This window comes from Schizosaccharomyces cryophilus, assembly GCF_000004155.1.
Source record: "Schizosaccharomyces cryophilus OY26 unplaced genomic scaffold supercont4.3, whole genome shotgun sequence".
NCBI lineage: Eukaryota > Fungi > Ascomycota > Schizosaccharomycetes > Schizosaccharomycetales > Schizosaccharomycetaceae > Schizosaccharomyces > Schizosaccharomyces cryophilus.
The window spans coordinates 1,363,461-1,381,345 of NW_013185626.1; the positions used below are offsets into that span (position 1 = coordinate 1,363,461).

At 35.8% G+C, this 17,885-nt stretch overlaps 12 protein-coding genes and 1 non-coding gene across 13 annotated transcripts; 6 read left to right on the forward strand and 7 right to left on the reverse strand.

Annotated features, from left to right (window-relative positions):
- Positions 1-844: 844 nt before the first annotated feature.
- SPOG_04864 (WD repeat protein Pop3) lies at positions 845-2,102 on the reverse strand. Its single transcript, XM_013168136.1, has one exon. It carries the CDS (start codon positions 1,945-1,947, stop codon positions 1,003-1,005), a length of 945 nt encoding a protein of 314 aa, XP_013023590.1. The 5' UTR covers positions 1,948-2,102; the 3' UTR covers positions 845-1,002.
- A 57-nt stretch (positions 2,103-2,159) lies between these two features.
- On the reverse strand, positions 2,160-4,664 carry SPOG_04865 (myosin binding vezatin family protein). The gene is made up of 3 exons (XM_013168137.1): positions 4,039-4,664; positions 3,857-3,969; positions 2,160-3,795 (listed from the first exon to the last, which is right to left on the reverse strand). The coding sequence occupies exons 1-3, from the start codon at positions 4,094-4,096 to the stop codon at positions 2,530-2,532; spliced, it is 1,437 nt and encodes a 478-aa protein (XP_013023591.1). The 5' UTR covers positions 4,097-4,664; the 3' UTR covers positions 2,160-2,529.
- Positions 4,665-4,932: 268 nt separating this feature from the next.
- SPOG_04866 (glycosyl hydrolase family 16) lies at positions 4,933-6,965 on the forward strand. Its single transcript, XM_013168138.1, has one exon. It carries the CDS (start codon positions 5,590-5,592, stop codon positions 6,757-6,759), a length of 1,170 nt encoding a protein of 389 aa, XP_013023592.1. The 5' UTR covers positions 4,933-5,589; the 3' UTR covers positions 6,760-6,965.
- Positions 6,844-8,042, reverse strand: SPOG_04867 (uncharacterized protein). Its single transcript, XM_013168139.1, has 2 exons — positions 7,729-8,042; positions 6,844-7,562 (listed from the first exon to the last, which is right to left on the reverse strand). The coding sequence occupies exons 1-2, from the start codon at positions 7,795-7,797 to the stop codon at positions 7,029-7,031; spliced, it is 603 nt and encodes a 200-aa protein (XP_013023593.1). The 5' UTR covers positions 7,798-8,042; the 3' UTR covers positions 6,844-7,028.
- Positions 8,043-8,431: 389 nt separating this feature from the next.
- On the forward strand, positions 8,432-10,432 carry SPOG_04868 (acetyl-CoA transporter). Its single transcript, XM_013168140.1, has 4 exons — positions 8,432-8,790; positions 8,858-9,514; positions 9,558-9,967; positions 10,012-10,432. The coding sequence occupies exons 1-4, from the start codon at positions 8,598-8,600 to the stop codon at positions 10,321-10,323; spliced, it is 1,572 nt and encodes a 523-aa protein (XP_013023594.1). The 5' UTR covers positions 8,432-8,597; the 3' UTR covers positions 10,324-10,432.
- SPOG_04869 (uncharacterized protein) lies at positions 10,215-10,905 on the reverse strand. The gene is made up of 2 exons (XM_013168141.1): positions 10,713-10,905; positions 10,215-10,674 (listed from the first exon to the last, which is right to left on the reverse strand). The coding sequence occupies exons 1-2, from the start codon at positions 10,753-10,755 to the stop codon at positions 10,466-10,468; spliced, it is 252 nt and encodes an 83-aa protein (XP_013023595.1). The 5' UTR covers positions 10,756-10,905; the 3' UTR covers positions 10,215-10,465.
- An 882-nt stretch (positions 10,906-11,787) lies between these two features.
- On the forward strand, positions 11,788-14,423 carry SPOG_04871 (40S ribosomal protein S4). The gene has a single exon (XM_013168143.1). The coding sequence runs from the start codon at positions 13,521-13,523 to the stop codon at positions 14,307-14,309; it is 789 nt and encodes a 262-aa protein (XP_013023597.1). The 5' UTR covers positions 11,788-13,520; the 3' UTR covers positions 14,310-14,423.
- SPOG_04870 (uncharacterized protein) lies at positions 11,890-12,234 on the reverse strand (the record flags this gene model as incomplete). Its single annotated transcript, XM_013168142.1, has 2 exons — positions 11,890-12,049; positions 12,116-12,234. The coding sequence occupies 2 exons, from the start codon at positions 12,232-12,234 to the stop codon at positions 11,890-11,892; spliced, it is 279 nt and encodes a 92-aa protein (XP_013023596.1).
- Positions 14,424-14,655: 232 nt separating the features above from the next.
- SPOG_04872 (dolichol-phosphate mannosyltransferase subunit 2) lies at positions 14,656-14,918 on the forward strand (the record flags this gene model as incomplete). Its single annotated transcript, XM_013168144.1, has 2 exons — positions 14,656-14,715; positions 14,760-14,918. The coding sequence occupies 2 exons, from the start codon at positions 14,656-14,658 to the stop codon at positions 14,916-14,918; spliced, it is 219 nt and encodes a 72-aa protein (XP_013023598.1).
- Positions 14,919-15,008: 90 nt separating this feature from the next.
- Positions 15,009-15,327, forward strand: SPOG_04873 (uncharacterized protein; the record flags this gene model as incomplete). Its single annotated transcript, XM_013168145.1, has 2 exons — positions 15,009-15,119; positions 15,148-15,327. The coding sequence occupies 2 exons, from the start codon at positions 15,009-15,011 to the stop codon at positions 15,325-15,327; spliced, it is 291 nt and encodes a 96-aa protein (XP_013023599.1).
- Positions 15,328-15,453: 126 nt separating this feature from the next.
- SPOG_04874 (meiotic recombination protein Rec6) lies at positions 15,454-16,083 on the forward strand (the record flags this gene model as incomplete). Its single annotated transcript, XM_013168146.1, has 2 exons — positions 15,454-15,603; positions 15,658-16,083. 2 exons carry the CDS (start codon positions 15,454-15,456, stop codon positions 16,081-16,083), a joined length of 576 nt encoding a protein of 191 aa, XP_013023600.1.
- Positions 15,827-16,850, reverse strand: SPOG_04875 (MBF complex negative regulatory component Yox1). Its single transcript, XM_013168147.1, has one exon. The coding sequence runs from the start codon at positions 16,823-16,825 to the stop codon at positions 16,214-16,216; it is 612 nt and encodes a 203-aa protein (XP_013023601.1). The 5' UTR covers positions 16,826-16,850; the 3' UTR covers positions 15,827-16,213.
- Positions 16,851-17,447: 597 nt separating this feature from the next.
- SPOG_16245 lies at positions 17,448-17,520 on the reverse strand. Its single transcript has one exon. It is a non-coding gene; the product is annotated as a tRNA-Arg (tRNA).
- Between the last annotated feature and the right edge of the window lie 365 nt (positions 17,521-17,885).

The window sequence follows — 17,885 nt, forward strand, 5'->3', positions numbered from 1 at the left end:
TTTCTTCAAATATTATTGACGTTCTTTATTACTAAGCTAACTGTTTTGTAATTCGTATCAACCAGCATTTTGTTCTCAGATTAAGCAATTTAACAAACCAAATTCCAAAAAATTCCATACGACAGACTGTAAATAATAAATAAATAATCAACACAAAGAAGTGAACGTACAATCCTTTGGTATTTGTCTTTTATTTGGTGGGTTGTTTAGGAATTTATTGTTTATTTATTTTACCAACTATGACCAGAATGTATGGTATACGGAAAACCTAAACCGAAAATTAAATAAAGAAGAAATATAATATTACTTTTACCCCTTTGTCAAGAAATGTGGAACCGATACTTGCCTTTTTCCTTCAATAAAAACATACTTGTTTGAACATATGCTTAAGAATCCACTTCAAGCAAGCCTTTTACCATCAATCATAATACTATTTACGTTATTATAAGCATGTATCATAATGCAACAGGATATATTTTGATAAATTTCATAAAATCATAAATGACGGTAATTTAGGAGCATATTTCAATGGAGGTACAAAATGATGGTATTCGTGTACAAAGTAAAGTTATTGGAGAATGTAAAGTCTAAACAAGCCAGCTCCGTGAGGTCAAACTATTGAAGCAATGCAAAATGGCGTATGCACAAGTATCCAAAGATAAACAGAACTTTTCCTGCTCAGCCAGTGCTCTGCGCTTTACGTCTAACAATTCTAAGGGAAGCAACTGTGTACAAAATCTTAGTGAAAGATGCATCAAACTTTTTTTAAACTCTAATAAATCTTCATCGTATGTGTCACCTACATTTTCATAGTCTCAAACTACTAGTTATTCTTTATGATGGTCATCTTCATAACATTAAACATTGACAAAAATGATTCACAGTGAATCCTTATTCTTGGATAGAAACCCCCGATCGTCCTGTTTAAGGAAGTTCAATATAATACATTAAGAAAACGAGGTAGCGAATCCTAGATATAATTTAAATATACATGTTTACAAATCATATTTGATAATCATTCAAAGCAACGCATACAGCTGCTTTGTGATGGCCCGAGTATTGGCGAATTGTTTCCCCACTTGAAAGTTCCCATAGACGAGAAACATGATCAGATGAAGCAGTAACTAGGTACGTTGAATCGGCTGAGAACGCACAATCCCAAACCCATCTTTGATGCCCTTGTAGGCGCCTTTCCAACATGAAAGACATATCGTCAGTGCTCCAAATATTAACAGTGGAATCAGCAGAACAGGTAGCCAAGTGTTTAACATCGGGAGAAAGCACACACCTTGTGATATATCGCTGATGAGCTTGGAATTTCACAACTGGCTGGAGCAAGGAAGCTCCTTGATGATTGAGCATCCTCCAAACATAGCAATTACCTTTGTTATTTCCTGCAATGAGCATACTTCCGTCGGAGGCGGCTGTAACACTACTCATCGGCACATCTTCCTCAGGAATCAATTCGTGTGTACATGAATCTTCACCCAAATCCCATGCACTTACCCTTCCATTTTGATCGCAACATATTAGTTCTCCTTGGTTTGGATGGATCAAAAGATCATTTACGGGTGATTTATGATCGTAGTTTCTTTGTACAGATGGTGCACGCATGTCCCACACCTTCACGGTACCATCTTCGCTTGACGTTGCCAGCCATTTCCCATCGCAATGAAAAGCTACAGCAGTTACATTATTCGTATGTCCTTCAAAAGTCATTAGGGGCAATTGACTATTAGAATTAATGTCATAAAGGCGTACATGCGGGTTTCCAGCAGCAGCTAGAAAACGCTTGTTTGGCGATATACAAAGTCGATTCACTTGTGTGTCGGCATGCTGGATTGTTCTTGAACAAATACCGCTTAGTGCTTCCCAGAATCGAATTGTATGATCATATCCACTACTTACTAGCAGAACTGAATGCTGTGGTGGATACTGGACAGACATGCGGTGAGTGGGAGAGGACACATTGCAAGTTTATCTCGGTAAACTTTAACAATTATTTTTAAACATTGGTTGACCGTTCTAATAGAGTTCTTGATTCTTCTTTTAAAAAAGAAAAAAAAATAAGAAAAATAAGGGTTGCGAGTTTTCAATATAGCAACTCCTTACTGCGAGCGTTTTTATTGAAAGGAAGCTTAGTTAACAACAAAAGAACATCAGTAATATAACTAATAATATATATATATATATAATGATCTATAAAACGTGCATGATTAATTAAGTTACAAGAAAAAGAGACCGCTTCTATATCAAAGCAGGATAGCTAAGTAGATTTGTTGACTGTTCCACGCTAAACTTAGCAGTACTTAAATTTGGAATATAAATTGAAAATAAATTAAATTAAATTATGAAGCAACCTTCTTCGAAATTTGATATAACCATGTAAATCCAAAATAAAAAGTACAGAAAATTGGCTCCATTAGGACGAGTAGTTGCCATAAAGATTTGAGGAACCTTCTATCAGAATTTTCGTGCTGAAAATTAATGTTCATAATAAGACTTCAATGCTTACTGAAAGCATTGAAATTATTCTTTTTTTCTCGGAGAATAATTCAACATATCACGATAAAATTCCCACTCAGAAAGTAATCCTTTTAGCTGAAAACCAAAGTGATCGTACTCTTTTAACGCTACTTCATGGGAATCAGTATTAGCATTTTCTTGTAAGTATACACTGATGTTGCCATGTGTTTCAAGCATGGCAAAATGTAAATTCTGTAAATGCTTTTTAAGATTATTCACATCTAAAAGATGGTTATGAGGAGAATGATTAATAAGCTCGTTTTCTGAAGTTATTGCACCAGTTTCTGATATAGAGGGAGAGAATGAAGATAGTTGTTGGGTATTTTCAAAAATCACAGAAGTAAAACTGTCAATATTACGACACAGTGTTGGCCAGGAAGTGCATTCTTGAGGGAACGTATGTACAGAAAACGACAGTATACAACAAAGAACTTGTTTAGATATAATCGTTAAATCAGAGTAGCTTTTCACCAAAAAAAGCAATGACCCATTAGAATGAGAGTTGTATTCAATTGCCTCTTTCCGGAGAGAATACAGTGAATTTCGCTGGAGGTTGGGATTCGAATTGTGCTTCGGTAAAAATGGGGTAGAAGTATTAGTGAAACAATTCGGCAGCTTGTAGAGAAGTAGAAGATCCCTTAAAAAAAATGGAGCTGTAAATGGATATAGCCTTGACAATAGTGCTTGGTATGACGGTAACAGCTTTCCAAATAGATCGGATACTTTTCGGGATAACAATTCTTGGTTTCGATTGATTTGACAAACTTGGGTATGATGATATAAGCCACCAGAGGAACTTAACAAGTAATCCGGATGGCCTAGCTCGCAGATCTGAGTGTATACCCGATTGGAAACATCTTCGAAAGCTTGCAAAGCATGAGTTAAACGATATATGCTGTCCAAACTGGCTATGCGAGTGTAATATACCCAAAAATGGCAAAATATTATAGCAATTGAGAAAAGAAGATAACTGAAAAAGACCACTTTGAGGGGCTTAAGATATATGAATTTGCAAAGTAATGAAACCACGCAGTAGAAGCCTAAGCAATAACTAATTTGCAAGACAGATTGATAAGTAAAAATATACCATAACTTTTTTGAAGAGAAAGATGGAGGAGTTGGGATCGGAATAGAGGATCCAAAGTTCAGATTTCCTTGACAATGCAACTTATGATCCCCGACAAGCAAATCTGAAGTATAGATTATATACTGAATATTATCATAAAGAAGTGTTCTTTCTTTTTCGCATATATTAGGTTGGAAAGATTCCTAATAAGACGAAAACATTAGCAAACGGGTAACGACGATGTAAATATGGGGATGAACGTACCAAAACATAAGGCCAAGCATAATTTACTACCAGACTAAACGAAACACATCCAAAGTAATGTAACTTAGAAAGCGCTTTTGACCAGTAGCGCCAAAAAGCAGTTACACACGTGCCTATCGCAGACGATAGTTAGTCAATAAATAATTTACTCACTATGAGTAGTAGAACGGGGACAACAATACCATCTGAAGTAGTTTCTCTAATGAAATTATTTTTTAATGAATGATAGCTCTCTTTCATGCTAGCGGCAAGTATAACCGGATGCTCTCAAAGGATTCTATTGTAGCAAATACTAGTCTTTGGAGATTGCTGATTTAAGGGTATGTCGAAAAAGAAATCATAAATAAAATGAAAGAAATTATAACCTCAATTGATTTCCATTTAAATATTTCTATATTAGCGAGTTTCGTTCATACAATGAGAAACTCGCGCGCGTGATGCTTTCTTACCATTCATAATGTAAAGGGACCTTCAAACCTCTACACGGTTATAGTTATCTTACAAACGCGACTATCGTATCACTGCTATAATACAACATAAGAGGTAGAAATTACAATCTTAAATCCATCCATAACTAAATGGAAAAGGCTTCTGCTGAATGCTCGCTTTAATAGTCTTTCCGGCTTTGTTTTTATACTGGTGAACCTAAACGACTATTGGATTTCTCGCTGTCCTATCTCTTATAGTGTGGTTTTGCTTTCGTTTTACCATCAGTTTTAAGATAGAAAGCGACCCGCGTTTCCATGGTAAATATTGCAAGGTATAAACAGTGATTTCAAACCCGCATGTTTTTCGATACACATACGTAAGTGTGTTTATTAAATCACTTCATTTTTAGCTTGCTTATTTATTTATTGTTTATTTTATTCAGGGGCGTAAATGAACGTTGACGACATCTTGAAATTGACCTATCGGAATTGCCCGCAAAGCCATATAGTGTGTCTTCGGTTGCTAGCTTTTACTTACTTTGAGTTTCAAACTCCAAAAGTAACAATGTGACCTCGTCTAGAATCGTACACAGCCTCACCTTACCTCAATGTTTATATAACTTACCGATACCGTACTTGCTGAACTACAACCAACTTCTTTTGCCAATAGACAGGCGAGAGAATAGCAACGCTAATAGGTCTTCTTATAGGTTTATGATTAATTAAAATTTCGAGAAAAGAATAAAGGATATCCTAGCATCGATTATAAACGTCTATATATGGATAAAGCATTTTTGCATTGAATAACTACTTGCGTTGAGGGTCAGCATAGGACACTGTCTAACCTTTGTCTTTCATTTACCATTTGTTCATTCTTTTAAGTTCACTCGTAATATTTACTGGTTATTAACTGCTTTACTTTTCCAATACCCAGACTACTTGTTGACATACTTTTTAACTATTCGAAGTAATCACTTCTCATATTCTGGTATTTAAGGGGCATTTCATCTGTGCATTTTTTAAATTTCTTAATCGCTTTTTCACTTTTACGAAGGCGCTTTCATTTTTCAATTCTCACTCTTTTGCTATACGCTTGGTTTTTATCAATTTATATTTGAAACCTCATAATTATATTTTCCTTCCTTTTTGATCTTTAGCAACGAGCATAGTTTTCTTTTTCTGCTTCGCTTGCTGTTTGTTTTTATAATCCATTATACTTTACACGCGACATCTTGAAGTCTCCTTTATATCTCTCTTGTTATATTTCGATTTACTCTATTTAAAGCCTATTAACTGATTTCTATCATGCTTCCCGCTACACATTATTCTCAGCAAAGTCTTTCGACTGATGACCTTTCCAGTAACTTGGAGAAAGGTGGAACTTATCCTCAGGAATATGAGCCACAAACTCGTAAGTTAAATACTGATGATGAAAATCATGACGGCATAAAAAAGCCCTGGTATCAGAAACATGAGAGAAAGATTCTGGTTGGTATCATTCTTTTTATTTGTATTCTTCTGATAGCCGTTTTGGGTGGTGTCCTTGGCCATCGTACCCATGAACGACACCGTCATCCCTCGTACAAAGAAAAGAACTACTCTTTGTATAAGACATACAAGGGTGAGTCATTTTTTGATGGCTTCGATTTTTTTAACGAAACGGATCCCACACACGGTTTCGTTCAATACAAGAATCGCGATGCTAGTGAACAAATGGGTTTAATTCACGCCAACAGCAGCAATGTGATTATGGCTGCTGATAGCAAGTCCAACTACACGAATGGCCGTCCATCTGTTCGAATCTCAACTAAGGAATATTTTAAGAATGTTCTGATTATCGTTGATGTTTTGCACGCGCCAACTGGATGTGGTACGTGGCCTGCATTTTGGACAACTGGTGATAACTGGCCCAAAGACGGTGAGATAGATATTATGGAAAATGTCAATACGGCTCAAAGTAACCAAGTTACATTACATACCGACAAAGGTTGCGATATGACAGGTGTTAAGCAGGTGATGACTGGAAAAGTCTTGCAAAGTAACTGTTGGGTTAATGCACCAGGTGCAAATAACGCTGGTTGTGGTGTAGGGGATACTGCGGAAGGTTCGTTTGGAAGTTCGTTAAATAAAAAAGGGGGTGCCATTTACGCTGTTGACTGGCGAAGTGAGGGTATTCGCGCTTGGGTTTTTAATCGTACACATATTCCTTCCGACATCACTTCAAACAATCCTCAGCCTCATAATTGGCCAACGCCTCTAGCTGACTTTCCCAACACAAAATGTAATATCGATAAATTATTTTCTCAACAGAAAATCATCTTTGATCTTACATTCTGCGGTGATTGGGCCGGATCTAACTCTTATAATGCCGCTGGATGTCCTTCTACTTGTGAGGATTTTGTTGCGAATCACCCAGGAAATTTTACAGAAGCATACTGGGATATTCGCAGCTTGAACGTTTATGAAGCTAAGTAATTTGTTTTATGAAGGGCGAAGCACAGCAAAATCTTTAAAGATTAAGTTTTCTTATGATAGCAATAATAAAGTTATTCATCAATGGTGTTTACACTTGCATAAGGTTGGTTTAATTAGCGTATTGATTTATGGGTCATTTTTTACTGATTAAAAATTCACTTATAGTGAATTTGACATAATAAGACTATCATTTCATACTTCATGGGCATTATGATAGCGATCATCGTTTCTATCAAGTAGTAACAATATCCTAAATGTAGACAAATCATTTAGCTGCGTGCTAAAAATCCTACGTTGGAATAAATGACACGCTGGCTAGTAGCAGTAGCACCTGGAATTTGGGCGGGTTGAGGTTGCTTACTGCCTTTGGCATATCTAGTGACTGTAGCAAAGACCAAAGAATCATCCAAAGAGTGAAGGATAAGACTCGTATCAGCTTGCTGATCCACTGTAAGCTGGTTCTTTAACTCATCAGGATTACCAGAAGCCTTGTATTCAGTGTAAACAACGTAATCGTCAGGAGAGTCACCAGCGCCATTTTTGTTCAAAAAGCCATCAACAATTTCAAAGTTTAATAGTTGCAGAGGCTCGGTCATGGGGGCCTGTTCAGATGTGAGATAACCGGCAAACTTCAGGAAAGGGGAAGAGGTTTTGTGAGCAGTTTCTAAGACGTCCTTGTTGTCATAAATTTCAATGCCCCAAATGCTATCTGGATTCGCAGCATCGCGAGCAAAGTAGTAGCATGAGGTAAAAGGTTCATTCTTAAGGACATGTGTACTCACATCACTCAATAAATTAAGGACCTACAGGGTAAGTAAAACTTGAACTCAATTGATGAACCTAAGGTAAAAATATGGGATATTAACGCCAGCTAGAAGGGATAAATCCATAAGAAATGGAAAAAAAGCTTAGCTTCGTTGAATTTCGATTTGTTTCATTTGTGGCCGAACTAACGAGTAATTTACTTACCTTGTCTCCTTCGCCAGCTTTGAGGACGACTTTAGGAATATAAACGTGGGCATTTGCAGGAAAACTCATATTTTCTAGTTTATACGATCGCAGTTGGTATAATAGTTAAAAGTCAGAGTGGACTTGATCAGGTCCGCTTATATAATATTTACCAAAGTTTGCAGTTTCGGGTAATTACGTGATACAAACTAAAAGAAAACTTATATGTTCCATGTGTTAGCGCCAAGAATAAACCTTTTAATTTTATAGAATTTGAAGTCGGCCGTCTGTAAAAAAATGTAAAAGTACAGATAGTCCTATGTCTGAGACTTTGTAAGCTGAATACAGTAACGAAAGACAGCTAATCAAACTTGTTTATTAAAAAAACTACTTTTTTAATGCTGCTATAACAAAAATATGTTCTTATAAACATATTTGTTAAATATATATATGAAAAACCATCCGTCAAGTCATGAAGTAGGTATATTATATTATATGTTGTTAAAATGTAAACGAGGTAAACAAAAAGTATCTTTCTAACATAAGTAAAAAATATAAGTGCTCAATGGCTAATCTGTTAAGGATGGAAAGTAAAAAATAAATACAAACTAAAAAGATTCTACTCTACTACTTTACTCCTAAATAAAATGGTTTCATATAGTGGTGTGCACAAAAGTGTACTGCATTTCGCAGTTTGAATGTTACATTGACTAACGTAATAATAGCAAGTGCATGGATGCAGTTGGAACCATTCTGTGCTATAGCATTGAGGTATTGTGGAATGGAATTATAGGTTTCTTTTCGGTTATAAGATTACCTTTCTTTTTCCTTAATAATCACCTTTTCTAGGTGACGTACCCTGCTTCATTATCATTTCATTAATATATTTTATGCTCTCGAAACCGCATCAAAGGGCTCATGGCCGTAGTGCCATTGAATTAAAAGATTTAGAAAATGGTGCTGTATCAAACACATTTCAGATGTTGACAGACGATGTCCCTGATGGTAGGGATTCGCCCCATGATGCATATACAACACTATCCTTTCAGCAGAAAAAGAATATCGTTTTTTTGATATTATTATGTATGTACTTGTTATTACGAATTGATTTAAAGGACCCAATTTCCAAATGTGCTAACCAAAACGTCAGATCTAATCCAAGGTGTGCCTATGGGATTGGTTAAGGGTAGTATTCCTTACTTCTTGAAGCCACATTGTACTTATTCCGATATTGCGATTTACTCGTTGGCGGCTTATCCATATAGTTTAAAGGTGCTTTGGAGTCCCATAGTGGACACATACTACTTTCCCAATTTTGGCCGGCGCAAGACATGGGTAGCACCTTGCACGTTCTTTCTAGCTTGCACATTATTATTCTTTTCTTATAACATAGATGTATGGATTGAAAGAGGATCTTCTTATATCAAATCCTTCACGGTTTGGAGTTTCTTCCTTGTTTTCATTTGTGCGACTCAAGATATTGCAGTGGATGGTTGGTCATTAAATATGCTTGACGCTCATCAATTGAATTATGCTTCAACTGCTCAAACGGTTGGCCTGAATACAGGATTTTTTCTTTCATTTACCGTTTTGTTAGTTTTGACTTCCCCTGAGTTTGCAAATTCTCTTTTACGTCTAAGCCCTTTAGATGAAGGACTCATTACTTTGAGTGGCTATATACGTTTCTGGGCTTTAATAACCCTAATTTCAGTTATTTTCGTATTGTTTTGGGAAGAACAGAAACCTGACCGTGTAGCGAGCATGAGGGATACTTTTCGTTCAATTCGAGACATCCTTTCGTTGAAGAGTAAGTTTAAAATTAGTAAAGCAACTCAGTTAACATTTCTTAGATATGAAACAGCTTATGGTGGTTCATCTATTCGGTAAAGTTGGATTTGTCGCTAATGAAACTTTGACCCTTTTAAAAGCAACAGAGTTTGGTTTAAGCAAAGCAATGCTTTCCTTAATTATTTTAATCAATTTTCCGTTGGGTTTGATATTGGGCGTATACATTGGACATATTAGTAACAATCGGCCTCTCTATGTATGGCTATGGGGTTATTGGGGCCGAACATCTTCTATATTATTTAACATTGCACTCGTGTATGCAGTCGCTCATTTTTCTGAAAAGTTTTCGATGTTTCTTTCCATTCTCGTATGCTACACTCTCAACGCTTCCTTTATGACAGTCCAATTTGTTTCAATTGGAGTGTTCCATAGTCAAATCTCTGACCCTGCCATCGGGGGTACATATATGACGGTATGAAAAGCTAGTGCGATAGCGAAAGCTAATTTCGGTTATAGATTCTAAACACGTTAAGCAACTTAGGCGGTACATGGCCTCAATATATTATGCTAAAGCTAACAGACTGGGTAACGTTTTCTTATTGTTCCACAGATGATAGCCTGCAATGCATTACGGATGACTTGAAAAATCAGTGTATGGATTCAGGCGGTCACTGTATATATAAAAGAGATGGCTACTATTTTACATCTATTGTCGGTATATTCCTTTCTATCTTTCTTTGTATTATTGCAATATTCCCAATCGTACGTCAGCTTAATAAAGTCTCGGCCTCATCTTGGCATATTCACGGTAAATATTCCTCAATTTAATAGGGATTCTACGTCTTTCTTTTAACTAAATATATTTATTAATTTTGTTTCGAATTCAAAATAGACAATTGATGTTTGCTGATCATAAAGTAATTTATTAGACGTAACCAATTCTCTGTTAAAGGGGGTATTGTAATAGAATTTAAAAGACAGAAGCACCACCCGATTCAATAATATTCATTTCTAGGTCGCTAACTGGCATACGATGAAAACGCGGTGAGAGTTCATTTCTATCGCTTGCAATGAAATTGCTTTCCGAGGAACCATTAGAAGATGTTACCCCCTTAGAAAAGAAGCTAGAAGGTAAAGCAAACGGAACAGCAGGATGGGGATGTCGTTCAGCAGAAGACTCTGCTCTGTTAGTAAACCTTCTCGTTGCTACAACGTACTGGTTAAATGTTTGACAAATTGAATAAGCGACTTTCTAGCCATTGTGTTTTGCCAATTTCTTTTAAAGATAATTGCCAATTCTCAAGTAAGAATTATTCGCTACTTCCGTTAATTATGGTTTTAGTTCCGTCGTGGCATATCACCCCAATTGTAAAGTCATAATACTTCATTAGTGCACACTCTGTTTCACTATTCCGTATACAGTCAGTCGTATTATGATACTTTAAACATATAACGTGTCTCTGATTTTATACATTAACTGAACTTTCAATTATACGAATCCTTGCATAACGATACTGTTTTTGAAACTGTCGCAAGTAGGTAGGATAAAGTGCTGCTAGCTATATTTAAACTTAAAAAATAAACTAAAGCTTGGGATTATTTTGTAGGTGTTTGTAAGAAGTAAAAGATGATGGTTAGGATCTAATCTCAGAAAGAGGATACCAAAACCGAATCGTTTTGTATTCGTGTTTGCAGGAGAATCAATAGTACACTTTAATATTTGTTAAGAGTGAATACATAAGTAGATTTTCTTATTAATCAAACTACAATTAAGTATATGAAATCATTTTATTCTATCACAGTGCGCCGGGTATCATATTGTCACATTAGTAATTCTCACGGGTTATGAGAATAAATATCAAGTGGAAGTAATAACTACAATTACAGGGCTGTATACGTTAATTTTTACTTTGGTGTACTACGTATATATATGCTAGTAATGTCCAGGGATCTGGTTAGCTAAATTGAAAGTGTCTCGATGATCTTATTTAGCCACACACCAGTCGAATCTTCCAATCTCAAGATTTTGACTGTAGACACAAGGGTATATATAGCTTTGTTAATCAAATTGACAATAGATTTTATGAATAGATAATCAACTGTATACGTGTCTTTATTCTCCGACCATTTGTATCTTGATTTCTGTATTTCGTTTTAATTTTTTGTTTACCATTTGTAATATATTATTATTTAATCTATCTCTGAAAATCTGCCGGCGCATTTGTTAATCCAAACGGCATTATTGTAATTCGTATGTTCCGGTGAGAGTTTTAAAGGCAGTTTTATGTTCATCACCTTTCTAAACTCTAAGCAAGTGATATGCTTCCTTCAAACCGATGTACTAAAAGCTTTTGCTACGCTTAGCCAATTTATAATTCCTATAAAATTTGATAATTATCCATCTTTGTAATCGCGTTTAAAGTTTATAACCATGCGATATTTATCTGTTCTATTTTTGGAACTACTAATGGTGCGCACATAAAGTTTGAGTAACTTTCGCGGATTCGGCTTTGACTTGGTAATTTTAGCACCTTTTCTTTCATAGTTGATAATTCTTTTTGGTTTTAAAATCTCCTCTTAATATTGACACGTTGGCACCAGTATTTATAAATGCCTTTACTTTGAGATTGATATTTTGACCTCTTGATATTGAGAAGGTTTTCCCTTGTGGGAAGCAAACTGTTCGTTCACATCAACTCGATTTATAGACAGTTTGATTTCTTTTGTGACTGAAACCATCCTCTAGTCATTCATTAAATTTAGGTTTCATCATTGTTTTGGTGTCATCGAAATTTTTGATTCCTTCGTTCTTGACATGTTTCCAGGTATTTTGCTTTGGCGGTACGTATTGTCGACGATTTAATTTTCCTGGTCTTGTAGGTGAGTTATAAAAACGCTTATTTTGTTTCCTTCATGGTTTTAAAAGGATCTCCCTTTTCAATATTATTTTATTATAAACTGTTTTCGATTATGCATTTTCTGACACAAAAACGCACTAATCTTTATGTTTGTTTCAGCGTCTGAACTTAAAAACCATCTCTGTATTCTTGAAAAACGAAATCAGAATTATTTGCTTTATCTATATGTTCATGTAGAGTTTTTAACCAAGAGTCATCTTGACCGCTGAGAAAAACTTTTTCAAATACATTATCAAGAGTTTTCTGGGCTCCCGGTTTCTTAATGATCTCTTTAATATGTTCCCGATGGTGAACTTGCAAATTGATTTTTTCACGATCAGTCGGGAATACCAAAGGCACCGTTTCGTAAACGGTGAGCAAATCTTACAAAAAATCGTTCAGTGCATGCTTATCCGGCTTATAGATCGCTAGTTCTTTCATATTTATTCGATATAAATATAGTTTAACTCTTTCGCCATATATACTTTCTACCATTTCGATAAGGTCAATTGGTTTCTCAGAGATAAGTCTTCATCAATTTCCATTCAGCTCATTTTTTCTTCCATTCTTTCTTGAGTTATTAAGGTGATCTGCTCGGTTAAAGCATTTATTTACTTTTGCATATGGCGCATTTGTTTTTCCATTTGCTGAGCGATGTATCGCTCCCAGCGTTTTCGGAATCCATATACATGTCTTTTACTTATCTTACTCAAGTTAATATTAAGCTATTTCCACCCTTCAGATTGGAAGACAATATAAGCATTCATTATTAAAAAATTGTTACAAACTGCTTGGAAACACTAGAACGGCAACTCGTTGTATTCTTAATATAGCGTTTTTTCACCCAATTCCTTCTTCTATCGTCTCGTGAATTCCTATAACCTTGATCTCACTAGCATTTTGAGAACTATGAATAAATAGTTTTCAGATTCGAATGGTTGATTAATACGAATATATAATTTTCTTAAACGAAGGCGGTTCTTCTTTATTGTTATTATTATATGTCATGTATTTATATAAGCATTTAGGGTAGGGTTCTTTTGTTGTGAGCAGTCACTGTTTGGCGAATATTCACAAGAGACTAGGTGATGCCCTATTTGAATCTTCCTTGAACCAACTGAAACAAAAATGGTAAGAGGCCCCAAAAAGCACCTGAAGCGTGTGGCCGCACCTCACCACTGGCTTTTGGACAAGTTATCCGGTACTTATGCTCCTAAGCCTTCTGCTGGTCCTCATAAGGCACGTGAGTGCCTTCCCTTGATTGTTTTCTTGCGCAACCGTCTCAAGTATGCTTTGAACGGTCGTGAGGTCAAAGCCATTCTCATGCAACGTTTAATCAAGGTCGACGGAAAGGTCCGTACTGATAACACTTTCCCTACTGGTTTCATGGATGTCATTAGCATTGAAAAGACTGGTGAACACTTCCGTCTTGTCTATGATGTTAAGGGACGTTTCACCGTTCACCGTATCACTGCTGAAGAAGCCAAGTACAAGCTTTGCAAGGTCAAGCGTGTGCAATTGGGTGCCAAGGGTATTCCCTTCCTCGTCACTCATGACGGCCGCACTATTCGTTATCCTGATCCTTTGATCAAGGTCAACGACACCATCAAGCTCAACTTGGAAACTAACAAGATCGAAGGATTTATCAAGTTCGATACTTCTGCCCAAGTCATGGTCACTGGTGGCCGTAACATGGGTCGTGTTGGTACCATTATTCACCGTGAACACCACCTTGGTTCTTTTGAAATCATTCACGTCAAGGATGCCTTGGACCGTGAGTTTGCTACCCGTCTTTCCAACGTCTTCGTCATTGGTGAGACCAACAAGAGCTGGATCTCTTTGCCCAAGGGCAAGGGTGTCAAGCTTAGCATCACTGAAGAGCGAGACCGCAGACGTGCTCTTAGGGGAATTGCCTAAAATTTTTCAATGTAGTATCGGTAATAAAATTAACTTTACATAAAACAGTTTTATTGATCATTTGTACAAGAAATAATTTTCTTTCTATTTTCTGTAGTGATTGACAGTTTGGAATCATCTATCTAGTTTATACCTACAACTTGTAAATCAGGATGTTTATTTATCATAGTAAATCGTACTGCGGCATGAAACTCTGCTTTAACCAACCTCAACTGCTTGCTGATATTAAGCTTATCTTAATTGAACATTACTACGTTGTTTGAGCAAAATAATATTTTATTGAATAGAGCGTGACGGAAATCGTTTGATTCATAAACGTCCGAAAGGCTGAAATATACATTAAGAGATGTTAATCTATCTGTTTACGGCTGCCTTTATTTATTATACTATATGGATTCTAATAATGGTAATTGTGTTTTTTGTTTCTATTTAGTAATTATTGTAAACTAGCCCTTTGTTGACGGGATGAACCCAACCCAGAAGTTCTTCTTAGATCGTGAATGGGCTATCGTTGTACCAGTATCATTAATGCTGTTTGGAATTTGCCTTGTTGGGACATTCATTTCATTAGTGATGATCAAGTCGCAAAGAAAGACTCACAAGACGTAATGCTACGCGTCGCGTCTTTCCTTTGTCTTACCCATTAGTCTGAAAGTCATATCTGTACATTACACTTCTGTTTGCTAAATTTATTGTTCTATGCATAGAATATATAGCCCCATCAAAGACTTCCTGTTGGAGTATGAATTTCAAGAAATTTGGAACTCTTTGGAGGAAGATATTGAAAGCATTATTTCCTCTCCTTTTGAAGTATATTTTCTTTATTAATGTACTTTAGTTAACAGGTTATTTGAAGTTTATAGTTAAAGTTCGCCTTAATGGAAAGCCCGTCGATTCTTTAACGTGCTATTCTTTGGGAAATGAGATCGCTAGTTTTCCTGTACGTTCTATCTGTCTGAATGACTTACTTATAGTAGGTTTGGAAGAAGCTGGAATTCTCCGTACTGCTGAATTCTGAGGTGAACGGACATATGGTGAGATGTATGTATAAGCTTATACTCATGATACTTACTGGTTAGTCACTATTAGTCCTCCAAAATTCTCTGTTAAGCCAGAATCCGTTCGGGAGTTACTTATACTAATAATGAGTTGCGACTTTCGACAAAATGATGTCTCTGAGTTTGATTGCAGTTCCAAGATTGTAGCCCATTTATTATATGAGGCTTTGCTAAGGAACATTGTGAATGTCCTTAGCCGTAAATGTCCTTTATCATTTCAGCCGAATCTTTATAAGGTATAACGCGCTCATATTGTTTAAGATATTAGCTAATGTGGAAACATGGTTTAGAAATTTTCGAACACGATGTTCTTCGCTCATAAGTACTCTAATTCAATAAACAGAATCCTTAATAGAGCTGGATCGAATGGCAACTCATCTGAAAAAATGTTAAACGACCTGATTTGTCAAAAGACCAGGAATTGCTTACGAAGAAATTTAAGGAAAAATGAACTCTATAGTGGACTTTATGAATACGAAACAATGGTTAATGAAGTTACTAATCGAACTGAAAATGATGAGATCGAAGAACATAAAATAAATCAAAGCTCAACGTTAAACTCGTCACCTCCATATGCTATTTCATATCCCTCTTTGCCGACGGAAGCCTTTACAAGTTATGAGTCGAGCACCACGCTACAGGAAACTGTATCTTCAGATACAATTTTATCGTCGGATAATTTTCTGAATGAAGTACTATCATCTCATTCCAAGTGATATTTAGACCTTGAGCTCTCATCTTCCCTTAATATGAATTCCGCAAACGAGGAATATATGTCATTACTTAGTCTATTGTAAATTCTAATGAAAATGTTGTGAGTTATGCATTAACGTTAAGATTAGAGCTTCATTGAAGCTGAGCGTGATTATTTCTTTGTTGTAATTCAATTAGACTTTTGGCGCATTCTTCCAATTCTTTATGGGACGAATAATTATCTTCGCTCGGCGAAGGAGGCTGATCAGCTTTGGTAGAGAGTAACGTTTTAATATTTTCAGAACTCTCGGTTTTTCTAGTTTGTCTGGCCGTTTTACTTTCCAAATTAGTGCTCTTATCGACTGTCTTCTTCAAAAAAAATAGTTCGGCTTCTCCATTCTGGCTTTCACAAAGAGTAAGCATCGATTTTCTTTTGGGAGCTATACCTTCTATTTCAAAATCCGAACGACCGCGGAGTAAGCTGTTGTTTCTACGCAGTGATTGACGTTTATTCTGAAACCAAATTTGCAATTCTCGCGGAGACATACTAGAATTTAGTTTTTTACTAAGTTCTTGCCTTTCCAAAAGATTTGGTTTAGGTGTTTTTAAAAAGTATTGCTCTAAAATAGATGCTTCAGCGTCTGTGGTACGCCTTCTTCTTCTTTTGGCCCGTAAGTCTTCATCTTCCTGATCCTTAGCAAAATGATTATTTAGTACAGAAGGTTCAATTACTTTTTTAGGAGTTGGAATTGTATTCTGAGACATTCCTTTTTTTTTAGATATCCATTGGTAATTATATGGTTAAGGATAAGCTTGTATGCTTTTAGGAACAGTAGTTGACACCGCGACGCGACGCGTCTCAGTTTTAATCTAAGCAAAAATAAATCTTTCTGAAAGTTAGAATTTATTAAGCTTCTAAGTTTTTGAAAATAACAAGTAATCTCTAAGTCATTATTTAACCAATCTATCTTAACCATTGCTCTAATATGGCTAATAGCGCGAATAAATCATTATTCGCTTCAATTTCAAGATTTTCAGTAATTCGGAGAACTTGAATGTATGATTTTAGTAGGGTTAATGTAAGTAACTTTGTTTGATAAGTGTCATAATATATGACTATATTCACTTATTCATTATCAGTACTACATTTTTGTACAATACTGACTATAAACGATGAGCTAAAGTCGCAAGAATATTTGAATTGAACTTGGATAAGTTCGTAAAGTTTAAGCAAAGAAGTATACAATAAACCCTTCTGTTCTTTATGATTCAATCATGCAGTAGGCACACATTTATCTGTTAATATTGGTGTATCACTAAACTTGGTTTTCTATCCGGAATTGTTTATTAAACTAGACCTGCAACTAGGAAACTAGCTATAAAAATTTGACCCCGCCAGGAGTCGAACCTGGAATCTCCTGATCCGTAGTCAGGCGCCTTAACCATTGGGCCACGAGGCCTCTTGTTGGTAGATGCCTTTCTCTATGCATTTTCATCACTAGTACGTAGCAATTAGGCGAAAAAAAATCGCGCTTCTGTTTTTTTGGGTTTCTTTTTCTTGTTTTTTTCTTTTTTTTAATTAGCCTAATCAGTCATTTTGCACTTGCTATTATTTGATTCATTCGTTCGCTAATTGTATAACATTTGATTTTTCAGCTTTTAAAGTACAATTTATCATGTTTTTACGGAGAGAAGGGATGGTTGCCTTCTTCTTTCTCTTGGATTATTCGCTTGCTATCCAACATAACTCAAACAGCAATTGTATTAACAGTGAAGAAAAAGAAACAGAAAACAGGTATGATTAAAGTTAATAGTAGACGATAGC

Excerpts from the sequence above, each read along its gene's own strand:
- SPOG_04864 (XM_013168136.1), bottom strand. The coding sequence starts at position 1,947 with ATGTCTGTCCAGTATCCACCACAGCATTCAGTTCTGCTAGTAAGTAGT.
- SPOG_04865 (XM_013168137.1), bottom strand. The coding sequence starts at position 4,096 with ATGAAAGAGAGCTATCATTCATTAAAAAATAATTTCATTAGAGAAACT. Across the intron at positions 3,970-4,038 it reads TAGAGAAACTACTTCAGATG|GCACGTGTGTAACTGCTTTT; the intron begins GTATTGTTGTCC and ends CGTCTGCGATAG. Across the intron at positions 3,796-3,856 it reads ATGCTTGGCCTTATGTTTTG|GAATCTTTCCAACCTAATAT; the intron begins GTACGTTCATCC and ends TCGTCTTATTAG.
- SPOG_04866 (XM_013168138.1), top strand. The coding sequence starts at position 5,590 with ATGCTTCCCGCTACACATTATTCTCAGCAAAGTCTTTCGACTGATGAC.
- SPOG_04867 (XM_013168139.1), bottom strand. The coding sequence starts at position 7,797 with ATGAGTTTTCCTGCAAATGCCCACGTTTATATTCCTAAAGTCGTCCTC. Across the intron at positions 7,563-7,728 it reads AAGCTGGCGAAGGAGACAAG|GTCCTTAATTTATTGAGTGA; the intron begins GTAAGTAAATTA and ends CTTACCCTGTAG.
- SPOG_04868 (XM_013168140.1), top strand. The coding sequence starts at position 8,598 with ATGCTCTCGAAACCGCATCAAAGGGCTCATGGCCGTAGTGCCATTGAA. Across the intron at positions 9,515-9,557 it reads AGACATCCTTTCGTTGAAGA|ATATGAAACAGCTTATGGTG; the intron begins GTAAGTTTAAAA and ends AACATTTCTTAG. Across the intron at positions 9,968-10,011 it reads TCGGGGGTACATATATGACG|ATTCTAAACACGTTAAGCAA; the intron begins GTATGAAAAGCT and ends TTTCGGTTATAG.
- SPOG_04869 (XM_013168141.1), bottom strand. The coding sequence starts at position 10,755 with ATGGCTAGAAAGTCGCTTATTCAATTTGTCAAACATTTAACCA. Across the intron at positions 10,675-10,712 it reads ATTTGTCAAACATTTAACCA|AGTCTTCTGCTGAACGACAT; the intron begins GTACGTTGTAGC and ends CTAACAGAGCAG.
- SPOG_04871 (XM_013168143.1), top strand. The coding sequence starts at position 13,521 with ATGGTAAGAGGCCCCAAAAAGCACCTGAAGCGTGTGGCCGCACCTCAC.
- SPOG_04875 (XM_013168147.1), bottom strand. The coding sequence starts at position 16,825 with ATGTCTCAGAATACAATTCCAACTCCTAAAAAAGTAATTGAACCTTCT.